At 47.9% G+C, this 15,347-nt stretch overlaps 1 protein-coding gene across 1 annotated transcript in view; it reads left to right on the top strand.

Annotated features, from left to right (window-relative positions):
- IL16 (interleukin 16) overlaps positions 1-15,347 on the top strand; it is a 94,164-nt gene that overhangs the window by 41,991 nt on the left and 36,826 nt on the right. Inside the window, exon 3 of the mRNA XM_044229735.1 lies at positions 13,895-14,003. Coding sequence (XP_044085670.1) covers positions 13,895-14,003 — 109 coding nt within the window. The remainder of the gene's footprint in view (positions 1-13,894; positions 14,004-15,347) is intronic.

Below are 15,347 nucleotides of genomic sequence, written 5' to 3'. Positions count from 1 at the left end.
GTTTTTCTTTCCTCAGATTTTTTTCATTTTACCTAATTGTTCAAATTTATTCCATAAAGTTGTTTATAGTATTCTCTTATCTTTTTAATCTATATTACATGTGTAATCATGTCCCCTCCTAACCCCTCATGTTATTTGTTTTCCCTCTTTTTCTTTCTTGATTAATTTTACTGGAATTTCACCAATATTTTAAAATATTTTCCCAGAACCAACTTTTAATTTTGTCCATCTGCCTCTTGCATGTCTCATAAATCTTGTTCTTATCTCTAGTATTGTTTCTTCCCTGCTTCCTTTGAAGATTAGTTCATTAATTATTTTCAACCTCATCTCTCTTAAAATAAGCATTTAGGATGGCAACTTCTTCTACGAGTATAGCTTTATCTTCAGCTGCATTTCACAAGAGTTGATATCTAAATTTCCATGATCATTTAGTTCCAAATGCTTTAACATTACCAACATAATTTCTTCTTCGACCAATGAGTTATTTAGAAGGTGTGATTCTTAATTTTCAGATGTGTGAGTATTTTCCAGTTAATCTTCTGCAAAGTTTTTTTGAATTACTTTGATATAATTGTAGATTCCTATACGGTGGCAAAGTACAAGTAGTACACCTTCACCCAGTTTTCCCCAATGTTGGCATCTTCTATGATAACTATGTAGGACATTCAAACCAGAAATCTCACACAGTTATGATGTATGTGTAGTTCTGCGCTGTTACCCCACATGTACATCTGTGTAACCACCACTCCAGTCAAGATACAGAGCAGCTCCATCCCCCCCAAACCTCTTTTCACTACCCCTTTACCGTCACACCCAGCCTCTGACCACCCCTAACCTCTGGCATCACAAATCTGTCTTTTCATCATGCTTTATGGCTGATGGTATTGTTCTCAGAAAGCATGGTACTATGCCAGGCCATTGTAGTTACTGACAATTGTTTGACGACCCTATGCACGATTATTTTTTACAAAATTTTTATGTATGTTTGAGGAGAAACTATAATCTGCTCTGGTTAATTGAATTGTTTAAATAGTCTACATCCTTTCTGATGTGTATCTGCTTGATCTAGGAGTATCTAGGGAGCAGGTTAAAAATCTACGCTTTCTAACAAAATCTTGTTATGTCCACGTGAGGGGGCTATAGAAGATGCAAACAAACTTAGAATTGTATCTTCATGATCTAAAGCAGGTATTACATTTACATGGTGACTTTACCTGTATTAATTTTTTGTTTAAATCTCCTTTTTCTATAAAATCATACCAGAATTATTTTGATCAGCATCTGTCTGATTTAGCTATAAAAGGAATAATTGACTAGCTTGGACTTTTTTAAAATTAGGAAGACTGCTGGGGCACTTGGTTGACTTGGCTGGATAAGCATCTGATTTCGGCTCAGTCATGATGTCAGTGTCCTGAGATCTAGTTCCACATCAGGATCTATGTTCAGCATGGAGCCTGCTTGTCTTTCTCCCTTTCCTCCTCCCCTGGCTCTCTCTCTCAAATATGTAAATAAAATCTTTAAAAATTTTTTAAAAAGACTGCTCTGTGAAAGACAGTATCAAGGGAATTAGAAGACAAGCCACAGAGTAGGATAAAATCATTGCCAAAAACACAACTGTTATCCAAAATATACAACATATACATTGTTGTGTACACACACACACACATACACACACACATCTATGAAGGATTATTATCCAAAATTTACCAACAACCTAATTAAAAAGTGGGCCAAAGTGTAAATACCCCACCAGAGAAGATCTACAGATGGCAAGTGAGCACCTGGAAGGACGTCTGGCATCAGAGGGCATCAGGAAATACAGAAGAAAACAATGAGCCACTACTACATACACAGACTGGCAGCAATAGGGAGCATTGAGGACACCTGCTGGTGAGGATGTGGAACAACAGAAACTCTCACTATCTTGGGGGGGGAGGACAATATGGCGCAACCACTTGGAAAGACAGTTTGCTGGTTTCTTAGAAAACTAAACAGAGTCTCGCCATATAACCCAGCACTTGGGCTCCTTGACATTTAGGTAAGAAGCTGCAAACTTGTGTCCACGCAAAATCCTGCACGCGGGTGTGTACGGCACCTTTGTTCATAACTGCCCAAATCTGGAAGAAACCAAGACGGCCCCCAACAGGGGGATGCGTTCATACACTGGGAAGCAACCCCACGATGGGATACTGTTCAGCCCTGAAAACAAGTGAGCTGCCAGGCCCTGAATGGACATGCAGGAACTTGCATGCATATTCCTAAGAGAGAGAAGCTGGTCCGAAAAGCCTACACACTGTGGGATTCCATCCATATGGCCTTCTGGAAAAGGCAAATCAATGGGGGCGAATGAGAAGATCGGTGGTTGCCCAGGGTGGCCTGGTGGAGAGGTAAATAGGCAGATCACAGAGGTGGTGAAGTCTGTACTCGGTATGAGATTACAGGGATGGGTACCTGCTGTTACACATTCGTCTAGACCCACAGGCTGCACACAATGGGGAGGGGACCTCAGGCAAGCTGTGGACTCTGCCTGATGATGATGTGTCTGTGTAGGTTCATCCTTGGTAAGGAATGTGCCCTACGTGTGGGCAGAGGGTGTGTGGAAATTTCTGAGGCTCCCTCGCAATTTTGTTTAAGCCTGAAACTGCTGTTTAAAATTAAGTTTTTCTTTAAAAGTCAAGTGAAGTGTCTAAAAAAATATTTTTAGGTAAATTTATCCTGACAGTCCTTGTCTTTTAGCTGGTTCATAGAGCCTCTTAAATTATGCACACCCACTTGCATGTAAAATTATTTCATTTTAAATATTTTTTCTACTTTTTCTTGTTTTTTTTCTCTGCCTTTTTTTTGGTCTTTTTGATGGTTACCTTTTTTCATTCTTTTTCTCCTTTATTGGTTCTGTTTATAACTCTGTGTCTGTAATTTTATGATTACCCCAGAAAATCTGGCATGCACATCTAGGTTTTCAGTGTTAAACTTATTAATTTTTACTTATACCCTCTTTCCGAATGGTACAAAAACCACTGAATATTTTCATTAAGGTAGTGCTCTTGGCTTCTTATATCCTATTACTTTCAGGTAATTTAGCTCTATTTTTACATATATTATATATATATCTCTATATCGAGATATAGATATATATTTTTTCTCCTGTTCCTCCCTTCCCCCTCCTCCTCCCTCTTCTTTGGAATGTCCTCGGGGAGGATATAATGGTGGTGAACTCTGTCAGGTTTTCCATCTGAAAGGCCTTCGTTCCACTCACTCTTAGGCCTCCATGTTTACACTGATGGTTGCTCTCTCTTGCCACAATGGATCAATTATTCACAATTGCCACTGAGACAGGAGCTTTGGGTTAAATCCTTGCTCATTAAGAAACGGTCTATCTTCTCTCTGGCTGCTGTACAGATCTTCTACATGTTTTGATGTTCCATAGTTCAACCAGGAACTAAGCATACTTTTCTCTTTATTCACCTTATTTGGAATTTGTTGGGTTTCATGACGCTGTGGATGGAGGATTTCATCAGGATCGGAAGAACCGTACTCACACGCATGTGCAGTGAGTCTCTTTCCGGAAGGCTGGTTAGATCTGGGCATCCCCGCCCCAGCTTAGTGCTTCTAAACCCTCCTTAACCCTCTCCATCCCCTTTCCTTGCCCCCGGGTGTCTTTTTCCGATCAGTCCTCTTGTCCCCTCCGCAGTGCTCCCTCACCCACGGTTCAACCCACGAATTTCCTTGGAGATATAAATAATTTTATGATTTTTAAAATTTCTTGGTACTTTCCCCAAGTCTGCTCAGAAACTTTCATGGTTCCTCTCTCCTCAAACGGCTCAGTCATCTCTTCTAGCTCTTGAGAAATTTAAATATATTTATTTTGCTTTCTGTGTCCGTTTTCCCAGCACGCGAAGCCTTCGCAGGCCTGATTTTGGGGTGTTTCACTCCTTCTGGTTCTCTCTCATGGTACCTTGTTCCAATATGCGTTTTGTTCTTTATTATTATTATTATTATTTAACCTTTTTTCTCTGAGAGCCTGTAAGTCTTGTTAGTTTCTTGGTGGGAATCTTTGTGACCCAAGTTAAAGCTTGGTCCTCCAGAGAAGTTTCGAGTTGGCTTCTGCCAGGTGGCTGGGGCACCATCAGCCTAGGAGCGTTTTGAACTAAATTCTCGTCTAGAGGTTTTTCAAGACATGCATGTGGTATGAATCAGGGTTGCCAAGTCCTGTGAGGGCCATCTGGTTACTGTTAATCACCAGCAAATCAGGAAGGCTTCCCCTCCTTCCATTAGGGCCATTTCCAGACTGATGATTTTCAGGCAGTTCCTGAGGGTGGAAGGGATTCATTTCCAGTGTACGTTTCAAATGAGGATGTAATTATTAGGGCCCCCTCTGTGCAAGGGGAGGGTCCTCTTGAACCCTGCATCCTGGGAAGAAATCGGGACTCTCTGTTCCCAACATCCCAGAAAGCTTTAAAAGGTGAAGTTCATGTCTAGACAGCTCATAAAATGATCTCGGGCATCGGCCAGCATCTGAGCTGCTCCCCTGTCAGGAATATGGTGGCGCAGCCGTTATTTACTTCGTGGCCTCTGAGAATTCCTTACTCCTTCGCTATTTCATTGATAGGTTCCCGCCCCATCCCACGCCTTTTCTTGGTTTTAGCAGAAGGATCAAAGGAATGAGTTCCTGTCTTAACATCCTCGATACTGCCTGGTCGGTGTTTTCTATTACGGACCACGGGATGAACAGATTTCTATACATGTCCTTGTGCATTTTGTCCAGTTATTTCCTGTAACCAGTTTCTAGAGTACGAAAACGATGTGACAGAAGCGGGACATCTCCGGGAGCTGGACTGGTGCTCCTCGGGGACTGGTGGGATCAGTAGTGTCCTCGCTGGCTGGCAGTGCAGATGCTCCCCCCAAAGGGTTCTGTGTACATCTTCTGAAAATCCCGCGGGACCTACTATAAAAACTGGACGGAGGGTCATTTCTACTAAATTAGTAGAAATAGAAACCGTGTATGGCAGAAAAATACTCAGCTTTTTTTTGAAAAGGGGTATTCCCCAGAGTTGTTCTTAAATTTAGGAGCTCGCGTACGGAACTAGTAAGAAGAAAAACTCCTTGACCAGACAACGTAGTTTTATAACGAGAAACAGACAGGTGAGACCAGTTTGGGAGCAGACGGGCGAAGGGCGGTCGGAGGGGCTGTTGAGACAGCCGCCCGCCAGCGTCATGCCCTTCCACCGTGAAGCTTTCCCTGGCTCTGATGAGCACAGGGAGCCCCGGGTTTCTCAGGCAGTGGCTGTTCCGCTCAGAGACGGTCTTACAGAGGGGCGGCCCCGAGTTTATTCCCGCAGAATACGTGCGGTGAGGTGTTCTCGAAGTGGGCAGGAGAGCAGGGATGGGCCACTGTAAGACGGGACAGGATGCGAAAGTGCGCGGGGCGGGGGTCTGGCTCCCTGGGGCGGGAGGCGTGGGGTCCGTCTGAGTAACATCCGAGGAGGCGGAGGCCGGGAGCTCAGATTGGATCTCGACTCCATCAACGACAGATGCCTCAGAGATTCAGTGTCTCTGAGGAGCATTTGCATTTTTACAAAATCACTAGCAGGAGAAGCGGTCGAGGGCAGGGGCATTCTGAAGGAAAAAAAATGAATTTTCATTCCAAATTGGTTTTATTAAGATATAACCCCGATATTTATATATATATTTATTCATATTTATGTAATATTTCTATTTACATATAATATATACTTAAAATATATAATTATATATTTATAATATATATTTATCTTTATATATATAAATATATTTATTAAGATATAACATGCAATGTGCCCATTTCAAGTGTAGCAGTAAATGGTTTTTAGCCTATTTGCAGAGTCGCGTAACTGTCACTACAAGATTATATTTTATTTTAATTATTTTTTGTAGATAAAAGGATTTTACTTATGGAAAGCCCATGAGACTCATAAAAAAAAAGAACAACTCTAGAGGAAACAATAAAAGAATTCTGTAAGGGGTGTGGCTTCAAAATTAACAATAAAGAAATCGATATTTTCCTTATATACAAACTGCAAATAAAATAATGGAAGGAAAGATGACATTTACGAGAGAAGCAAACAAGCAAAAGACCAAATGCCCAGGAATTAAGGAGACGCATCCAAGGCCCCTGTGACTATCTGATTTTAGAACGTTTTCACACCCATCGGCAGCCACTCTCCACCCAGCCCCGCCCCCGAGCCTCCGTCGGGCCTTGACCATCCACGAAGTGACTTCCTGTCTCTGAGATGGGTCTGTTCTGAGCTTTTCACGAAATGGAATCATAGCATCTGGGGTCTTTCGTGACTGGCTTTTCCCACTTAGGATCACGTCTTTAAGTCTCATCCACCTCGTAGCACGTGTCCCCCAGCCCCGTCCCAGCTCTTGGCTGTCTCTCCAAGCTTTGTGATTGTCCACGGAGCCTGTCTTGTTTCTTGTAGCTCCCAGTAGGGGAGGCTCTGCCAACCCGTCAGCGTCCCAGAGGGGGAGATCTCCGCCAGCGCCTCGAGTTAGGTGCATGGGAAGCCAGACGTGCAGGCGACGGCTTTTAAGGAATGCAGGTATACACAGTCCTATGGGACCAGGAGCGTAAGTGGCCTCAGATCCCGACAAGGTCAAGGTGTTCTCTGGAAGCCGCCACAAACACTGTAGCTCAGACCAGCATATAGGCCCCTTCCCGAGAGACACCAGTGCCCTGTATCGAGGCAGAGGTGACGTGCCCGGCCCACGTTCCCCAGCAGCACCTGCGGAGACTCTGGACCTGTGTCAGACGGAAGCCCGTCCTGAAGCCTGAAGCTCTAGGACCAGCAAATAAGCCTCCTCAGAAAGGCTGGGGTGGGAGCGGGGGTCCCCGTCTGGCGGTTGTGCATTTCCCTGGGGCAGTAGCATGCCAAGGGCTGTTTCTCCAATGGTTGAGTCCCAGGGGACTCTAGAACCAGGGGACCAAGCAGTGTCCCCTGGGTGGCAGGGGCAGAAATGGGGCCACCAGCACCAGATGTAAAAACCAGCACATCAGACGAGGGTAGAAGCTTCCCTCTGGGAGATTCTGGTGCCCTGGAGTCCAGTAGAGGGGGGCATGAAGCTGGCACTCGCCAAAAAAGGAAAAGGGAAAGAAAAGAAGAGGGAAAGATGCGACCCACCGGCTTTATCCCGGCAGAGGGCTGGCCCCTGCCCCCGACACCGATGCTTTAAAATGAGCAGGTGAGTCTCTTTCTCATAAAGTCTGGGCACTTTTCACAGAGCTGCTTCCGTCTGGGCCCTGGGACGGGCCGCGTGAACCAGCCTCCTAGGAGCCCGTCCTCAGCTCGCTGCAACCCCAGGCTTCCCGGGGTCACGAGCCCCAGGACTCTTCAAAGCCCAGTGTTTTGAGGGTTCATTTCTCAGGAGCGCTAAAAGTTAGGGTGTCTTATGTGGGCTACAAACTCTTCACTCCGCAGGGGGAGCTCCAAGCTTCGGGGTCCCTGCTGACCGCGGGCTGCCCCGTCAGAGGAGGGATTATGAGGCTGTCTCAGAACTTGCTGCCGTCCCGCTCCGCTCTCTCATCTGCCCGATGGCAAAGGCTCTCTCCCCCAGCTTGTAGCTGGTTTGTTTGCTTCCTGGAGCAAACCGGTCCACATGTGGCCGTCGATGTCTGATGTCTGCAGGGGGAGGTGAGTTCAGGAGCCCCTGGTCGCCGTCTAGAACCAGAGCCTCGTCACTGTGGCTCGGGTTCGCGTTCCCTTGATGGCTAATGACGCTGGGGGTCTTCACGTGCTTCTGCGCTTCTCACCCAACTTCTTCAGGAAGATACCCGTCCAGGTCCTCTGTCCATCTGAACGCTTGGATCATTTCTATGATTGACTTGGAAGAGCTCTTTATATATTCTCGATCCAAATCCGGCATCAGACACATGACTTGCAAATATTTTCTGCAGTTCTGCGGGCTGTCTTTTCACTTCCTTGATGGTGTCCTTTGAAGCACAAATTTTGTAATTCTGAGGAAGCCCATTTCCACTTTTTTGGGGGTCCCTCGCGCTTCTGCCGTCATATCTAAGAAGCGTTTTCCTGACCCAAGGTCACGAGGATCTGTTTTCTTCTAAGAATTTTTTCAGTTGTAGCTAGTGTGGAGGTCTACGATCCATTTTGGTGGTTTTTATTTTTATTTTTACTTTTTTAGATTTTATTTATTTATTTGACAGACAGAGATCACAAGTAGGCAGGGAGACCGGCAGAGGGGAAGGAGGAAGCAGGCTCCCTGCAGAGTAGAGAGCCCAACACAGGGCTCGATCCCAGGATCCCAAGATCATGACCTGAGCTGAAGGCAGAGGCCTTATCCCACTGAGGCACCCAGGCGCCCTCTGATCCATTTGGAGTTAATTTTTGGGTCTGCTGTGGGAAAGTGGTCCAGTTCATTCTTTGACGTGTGCATGTCTACTCATCCCAGAGCCATTTGTTCAAAATAATCTTTAAGGGGCGCCTGGGTGGCTCCATTGGTGGAGCGTCTGCCTTTGGCTGAGGTCATGACCCCAGGGTCCTGGGGTCGAGTCCACGTCGGGGCTTCCTGCTCATCGGGGAATCTGCTTCTCCCTCTGCCCCTCTCTCCCCCTTGTGCTCACTCCCTCAAATAAATAAATAAAATCTTTTAAAATTTAAAAGACCCTTCCTAGACCTCCAGCCATGGGAATATTCCGGCGTCGGAGGAGTCCTCTGAACAGAGGCAGAGCCAGCACGAAGGGACGTGTTGAGGCATCTGGAAAGGTCGAAATCCAAGGTGACGGGGGTCATGCGGGGAGCACAGTGGAAGGAGACTTGAGAAGGATTCCTCGTTTCCGTCCCCTCCCTTCCTCTCCGCGTCAGGAGCGTGTGGCCCTGGCTTCCCGCGTGACCACCTGCGGGTCAGTCTGCCGAGCCCCGCTGCTCACCCTCGTGACTTACAGATCAAAGCCTGTTGCTCCATCGTCGGCCCAACCGGGAGCCTCGACCCGGAGGACAGCCGGATGGCACCTCGCGGTTCCCTTAGGCTGGCACCGCTCTGGTAACTCAGCTCAGGAGGAAAATGGGAAGACGCCCACGTGAGCGGAGTGCGGTCAGCAAACTCAGAGGCCCGAAGCTCCCGCCGGCCGTCGGGGATTGATAAAGATGAGCGTCTCTGGGGAAGCAGTGGATGCCCCTGGGGAGGACTTCAGACTCCAGAAGGACTTCAGACTCCTGTAGGACCCAGCGTCCCAGGTTCATTCTGGGTTCGCTCCCCCGCGGTCCTGGGCTCCGTCCGTGGGTGAGGGCTGGCTGTGGAGCCCCCGCAGTCCCATGGCTGATCGTCATGTCGGGAAACACCCCATAAAGAGCTTCCTGGCCGTTCTGCCTCATTCCACACCCAGGCTGTGGTGGGACCGACTGCCGTGGACACTGCCATCCCCAGGGCGATGGGCGCGCTCCCCCTGGAGCTGCTGCCTGCGGCGGCCGTCTCCCATGGTAACGAGGGGAGATGTGTCTGGAGACGTGTCGCTTAGCCCCTGACCTCAGTGATGCATCCCCCCTTTCCAGGGCTGCCCCACCTTGGGAGCCGGGACAGAAGAGCTGTGTTCTGAGTGCCTCCAAGGGCGCCGCACCGTACAGACGCTCGCGGCGGGTCCCACAGAGACTCCTCTGAGGAGAAACCACTCCACCCAGGATGTCTTGCCCAAGAGCGGCCAGGCCCCCAGCAGCCAAGGAAAGCTGTTTCAGTCTCGAGAACCATCTTCCGCCAAGTGATCATCTCCGAGGGGACAGTAGCCACTTAGATCTTTAAACATAACCATCCGTTGCGTTCAGAACTGTGGAGTGGAAAGCGCTTACCGGGATTATCAAATCGACCCCCTTGGCTCACAAAGGGGGAAACTGAGTCCAAACAATTAGGTGACAAGCCCAGGGTAATGCGTGATTTGTTGCTGCTGGTCTCATACCCTCCACCCACTCCGTCCCACGGTGCATTTCGACTAAAGGATTGTCGTGCTCCGAGCTGTAGGGATTGCAGAGAACGAACCACACCTTGAGATAATCCCAGAGTGTGGATGAGGGCTGGATCCTCGTGGGCCTCCAGAAGTCGGAGGCCCACAAGAGTTGTGCACTGCCTCTATTTTGGGAACTTTTCAGGGTCATGTAGTTGGGCTTTTTTTTTTTTTTTTTTTTTTTCTCACATGACTGATAGAAAACCGCCTCTTGGATCCTGCCTTCGGTGGGGAGTAGTACATTTCCGTTCCTCCCTGCACTAGCCATCCAGGGCGCCCGCTCCTGCCTCAGCCAGGTCAGAGCAAAGTCTACACACGTATCCAAGAGTTTGGCGCTTGCCCGAGTTGACTCAGGCTGTCAGAGCCTCCAGCTGCTTCAGAGACAGGGTCCACGGCAGAGGGACAGGACCAGCTGCCAGCTGCCGTGTCTTTGGTCAGAGGACGCAGAGCCATGAAGGGAAGAACCCTTGTGCTGCCTTGTGCTTGCCGTGGTGGGGGTGGGGGGCACGACCTGCCTGTACACTGGGAGGTCACTGCTCCCACCGTCCTGACCAGAAGAGGCTGCACCCCCGTGTGCAGAGAGCAGAGCGGTCCAGTGGTTCATCTGGCTCATTCTGGATAAAGTCTCTTACAGCCAACCCTGAAACCCTGAAAGAAAGCTTCCCTCTTCTGAACATGACACTAATGACTTTCAGGCCATCTGGACCAAAAAAAAAAAAAAAGAAAAGAAAAGAAAAGAAAAAGTCTCTGCTTCTTATGATTCTCCTGGCATCAACTAGCTTTGCTTGCTGAGCTATTTCTACATTTTGTTTGGGACAGGGAGCTTTGGAGAGAGGATGGGAAGGGGAAAAAAAATAATGAACAGTCAACACACTGTCTTAAGTTTACTCACATGACCCTTGAAATGCATGTAAAATGGCATTTTTGTTTCTGGTCTGAGGGTAAAAGTCACCCAAGCTTGTTGTAGGAGACGCAGAACACACAGGGGAGGGGGAAGTAGGAGAGGAAGAATTCGTGGCCCCGTGACACACCACATGCCCTGCCATCCCGTAAGAGCAGGACCCTGTCTGCGAACATCATGTCACTACTTGGAATATGGCCTCATGCATAGGAAGTGCTTAACGAGGATAATATCACTATCTTGGTGTATTCATTTCCAGGCCTTTCCTTCTGCCCATGTTGCACGATTATTGTGAAACTCTTCATAGCAGCTTTTTTCTTTTTTTGCCTGCCATGATAGTCGAGGCTTCCATATACTACAAAAATTCTCTATAAGCACAATTTTTAAAGATGATTTGTGTTTGCATATGCCTCACTTCCTTATTTTTTTTTTTAAGGATTTTTATTTATTTGACAGAGAGAGATCACAAGCAGGCAGAGAGGCAGGCAGAGAGAGAGGGGGAAGCAGGCTCCCCATTGAGCAGAGAGCCCGATGCGGTGCTCGATCCCAGGACCCTGGGACCATGACCTGAGCCAAAGGCAGAGGCTTAACCCACTGAGCCACCCAGGCGCTCCACGCTCACTTCCTTATTTATCTTCATCTTATTAGAGATTCAGGGAAGGTTCACATTTCCAAGGTACTTTTCAGGGAAGCCTGGGCTTTAGACGAGGAGATGTACTGGCTGTTTTATGAGGTTTCTCTGTGTTCCGTGAACCCAAAGAGCTACTGCGTTCACATGTCAGCATTCGCTTGCACAGTGTCCCTGGAGAGCGTGGGGAAGGGGAATCATATCAGAGGACCCGGCCTCAGGGACTCTGGTAATTAAGAAATATCTTTTGACTCTTACAGTGCATGAAGCGACTGATTCAAAGAACAAGTCATGATGCTAAGTCCTAGAAATAGAGGGTTTCAAAGGTTCAAACGAACTGCGTCACCTTCCGGAGAGTTCCTGCTCCGTCTCCTTCTGAGGGCTCTCAGGGGAGTCTGGTGGAAGATGGTTCTGCTCAGGTTCCTGGAGCACCACCTGCTGCTGAAAAGGAGAAGGAGTGCGAGGGGGATGAGCGCTGGTTTTAAGCCCTGACGGGTGCAAGAAATGCAAGAGGGAGAGATGCGGTTTCTGGCAGGATCCTCTTGGGTCAGAACCAGATACAACCGTAGGCACAGAGAGGGGCTGGGAGTGGACTATGCACTCCAGAGTACTTTCTAGTCATTCCCTCTCCTCTTAGACGTTCTACCAAAAAAGTCTATTTCTACCAAAATTCAAAGATTAGATAGACTCATGGGGAGAAGTGCATGTCCGGACAAGAGCCGCGGGTGAGGCCAGCCTCCTTCTGGGACCCCTGAGAGCTTCCTGCACGAGCAGTGCGGGAGACTCAGGACTGAGGGCAGGGCTGACTCCCCTGCGCTGGCCACGCAGGAAGTGAGCGCGGCAGATGTCCGCAGACCCCTCCCCGCTCCCGCAGAACCCGCTCACTCGCAGTGCCAGGGGCTGGGATGGAGGGCAGGTTGTTGGGTGCAAAGTGAGAGGCCCCGGGAGATCGTCTCTCCACCCTTGGAAAGCAGCCAGGTGCTCAAGTCCCCCCACCCCCACAGACACACACGGACAGACAGACAGACAGACAGACACACACACCCCTGGATCCAGGACATTAACCAGGCACCGACAAGGCTGGCTTCGAAGCAAGGCAGGCTTATCAGTTAGAAGACGGCAGCAGGTGCCCCTACAGACCTCTCCCCCGAACACTTCAATCCCAGGTAGCATTCGAGCCGACAATGGTTTCCAGGTCCAATGACAAATACCCAAAGATTCTACACTCAGCAGATAATTTAAGGGTGACAACCACAAAATAACATTCTCAGACATGCAGATATCCAGAGCTTTCTATCTGCATAACTTCCTTGAGAGAAAACATGCACACACACACACACACACACACGCATATGCACTCAATGATGATGGTAGTGATGAGTGTAACCAACATAATTCAAGAATTCGGTCAAAATCATTGTAGGTAATAAAGTTATATAAAAACAGTTCTAGGGACAGAAATGAAATAATTCCATTATCCTCATTATTGACCTCTGTCCCTCTGTCCTCCTGTCTTCTGTCCCTAAAATCTCCAAGTTGTATGTTTTCTGTTTCATCCTTCGCCCTGATGGAGAAATGAGTCCAAAAGTAACTGTTCAACATACTGCCTTATAAACTCAGCACCATGGGAGAGTGCTCCAGATTATTAGTTTAAAAAAGGCACAAGGACAATGGGATCTGTATGACAAGGTAAAGAAGACGAAAAGAACCATAACATGAGAATGCTGGTTTTTAAGGCTTTGAATTAAATCTTCAGAGAAGGAAATCAGCAAGATAATAAAATCATAATACTCTCAAGAATGCAAGGACGGTTCGATATTAAGAAACTATTCACATAACATTCATTCGACAGAGTGCCTAAGTGCCTCCTATGCGTAGAACAGGGCAAGTGACCTGAGCTCTTCTCTCAAATGCGTCTCCCTGGCTTCCCGTCCAGGGAAGGTCTTTCCCCCATTTGTCGTCCTCTGTCATCGCCGACCCCTCGTCTTTGCTTACTCGCTTGCTGGGGGCCTTCCTTTGCTAGAACAGCGTTGCTCCGCCATTGATGCCCTGTCCGGCTCGTTCATGCCCGTTTCCCCAGCGCCTGACAAAGAATCAGACATGTATTGGCTGACATGGTTATTCAACATCATCTCTTGCCTTAGATCCGTGTCTGTGCAAATATATCTATTCTCTCAATTTTTATTAAATGGGCGACTCTACCCATAGCTTAGCTGATGATGGTGATTCTAAATCCCAGCCTGTATAGAGCCTATAATTTACTGGGGGACACAGAGAATCCAACCAGTACTTCCAACGTTGGTGCCTGAACCGCCGCTGTCTACGCAGGCTTTTCTGTTCTAACCAACTTGCTGAATAAAAGGTGGGAACTGTTTTGCAGGAAGCTTCCACAACGTCTTCCCGAGAAAAGTCTGGAAAAGTAGAAGCGCAGAGTAGTACCTTCCTGCTTCCCAAAGCCTGTCACCAAAGGACTCGCAGCAATTCAACCAGTAAGTGCATCGTGGACCTGTCCCCGGGATGGAGCCTTGCTGTTGCTGAGTACCGGGAACATCAGGGATGTGGGGGGATCTGGGGGAGGACAGGTCTCGGTGGGTCCAGCTGGATTACACATGGCTGTGGTCTGCTGGAGGGTTCCCTCGGCAGTTCCGCCTCGTGATGGACTCAGGTGCCATGTTGGGAAGAGCCGACATAGAGGATAAAAGGCAAGGGCTTTGCTCTAGCTCTGTCTTCTGATGTGCTCCTTGATTTTAGGAAGGCCACTGGCTTTCCCCAGCTCCCCGTCACCTCATCTGTCACCAGATGGGAGTGGAGGCTGGAGGACATCAGGACTCTTGGTTGTTGCAAAGAGAAGAGCTCTACTCCAAAGTCAGGGAATTTGAAGAATGCAGAAAAGCATGAGGAGATTAAAACCACACCACATGCTGAAGTTAGAAATAACCCATATTAATGTTTTCTGTTCTTCCCCTCCGATGCCTCTATATGCCCACAGAGCACACGTCTACACACGCGCACACGGCACAACTTCGTGTCCTTGAACATTCTTCTGCAAGCACCATGCTCAGTGGGTCCCTTGTATTTCATTGAGTGACCACACCTAACCTAGTCAACCAGCTCCCTACTGTCAGAGAGCTAAGTTATTCCCGTTATTCTCAGGTTTTCACGAGGATAAGCAGGAGTGTTAAGTTCGTCTGTGAAATTTTGCTTACGTTTGTGATGATTTTCTTAGGGAAGCATGAGGGGCCGTGGATAGAAGCATGGTTAGGAGTTCACACTTGCTTCCAGAGCCAACGGTCCATGCGACCTTTGGTCCCTTTCATTCCATCTCTAAACCATGATTTCCCAAACTCATCTCCTATTTTGGGGCTGATAGTTATTTTTTTTTTAATCATAAGTTTTTGCTTATTTTCCCCTTTAGAACAATTTCCTAGAAATGGAGTTTCAAAAGGTTAATTATGCCTTAGAGTTGATCCGTGCTGCCCAGTTTAAGAAGCAAAGACTCCAGTAACGTGTATGTGTACCTCCTTCTTTGTTCATAGCCGCCATATGAGCATTTAACAATATCTATTTGCTGCAGATTTTTCTCTACTCTCCTCTTTCCTCACCTCTGCTTTCTTCTGGTCTGCTTCGCACCCAGGACCGACTACATGAATTGTAGGGATCTGTGTGAAATGAAAGTGTGGGAACCTTGTTCAAATATAGAATGGGGGTCGGTGGGATATTAGACCCAAGCCAAGGCCCCTTTGAGTGTGAGGCTCTGTGACTCCATAGGGCACATGCCCACGCAGTCAGCCCTGCTTGCACCCTGGGCACCGAGCAGACCCTAGCCCCTGACC

Source organism: Neovison vison, chromosome 13 (genome assembly GCF_020171115.1).
Source record: "Neovison vison isolate M4711 chromosome 13, ASM_NN_V1, whole genome shotgun sequence".
Lineage (NCBI taxonomy): Eukaryota > Metazoa > Chordata > Mammalia > Carnivora > Mustelidae > Neogale > Neogale vison.
Note: the sequence above shows the minus strand (reverse complement) of the source record. Positions and strands in the feature narration are given on the sequence as shown.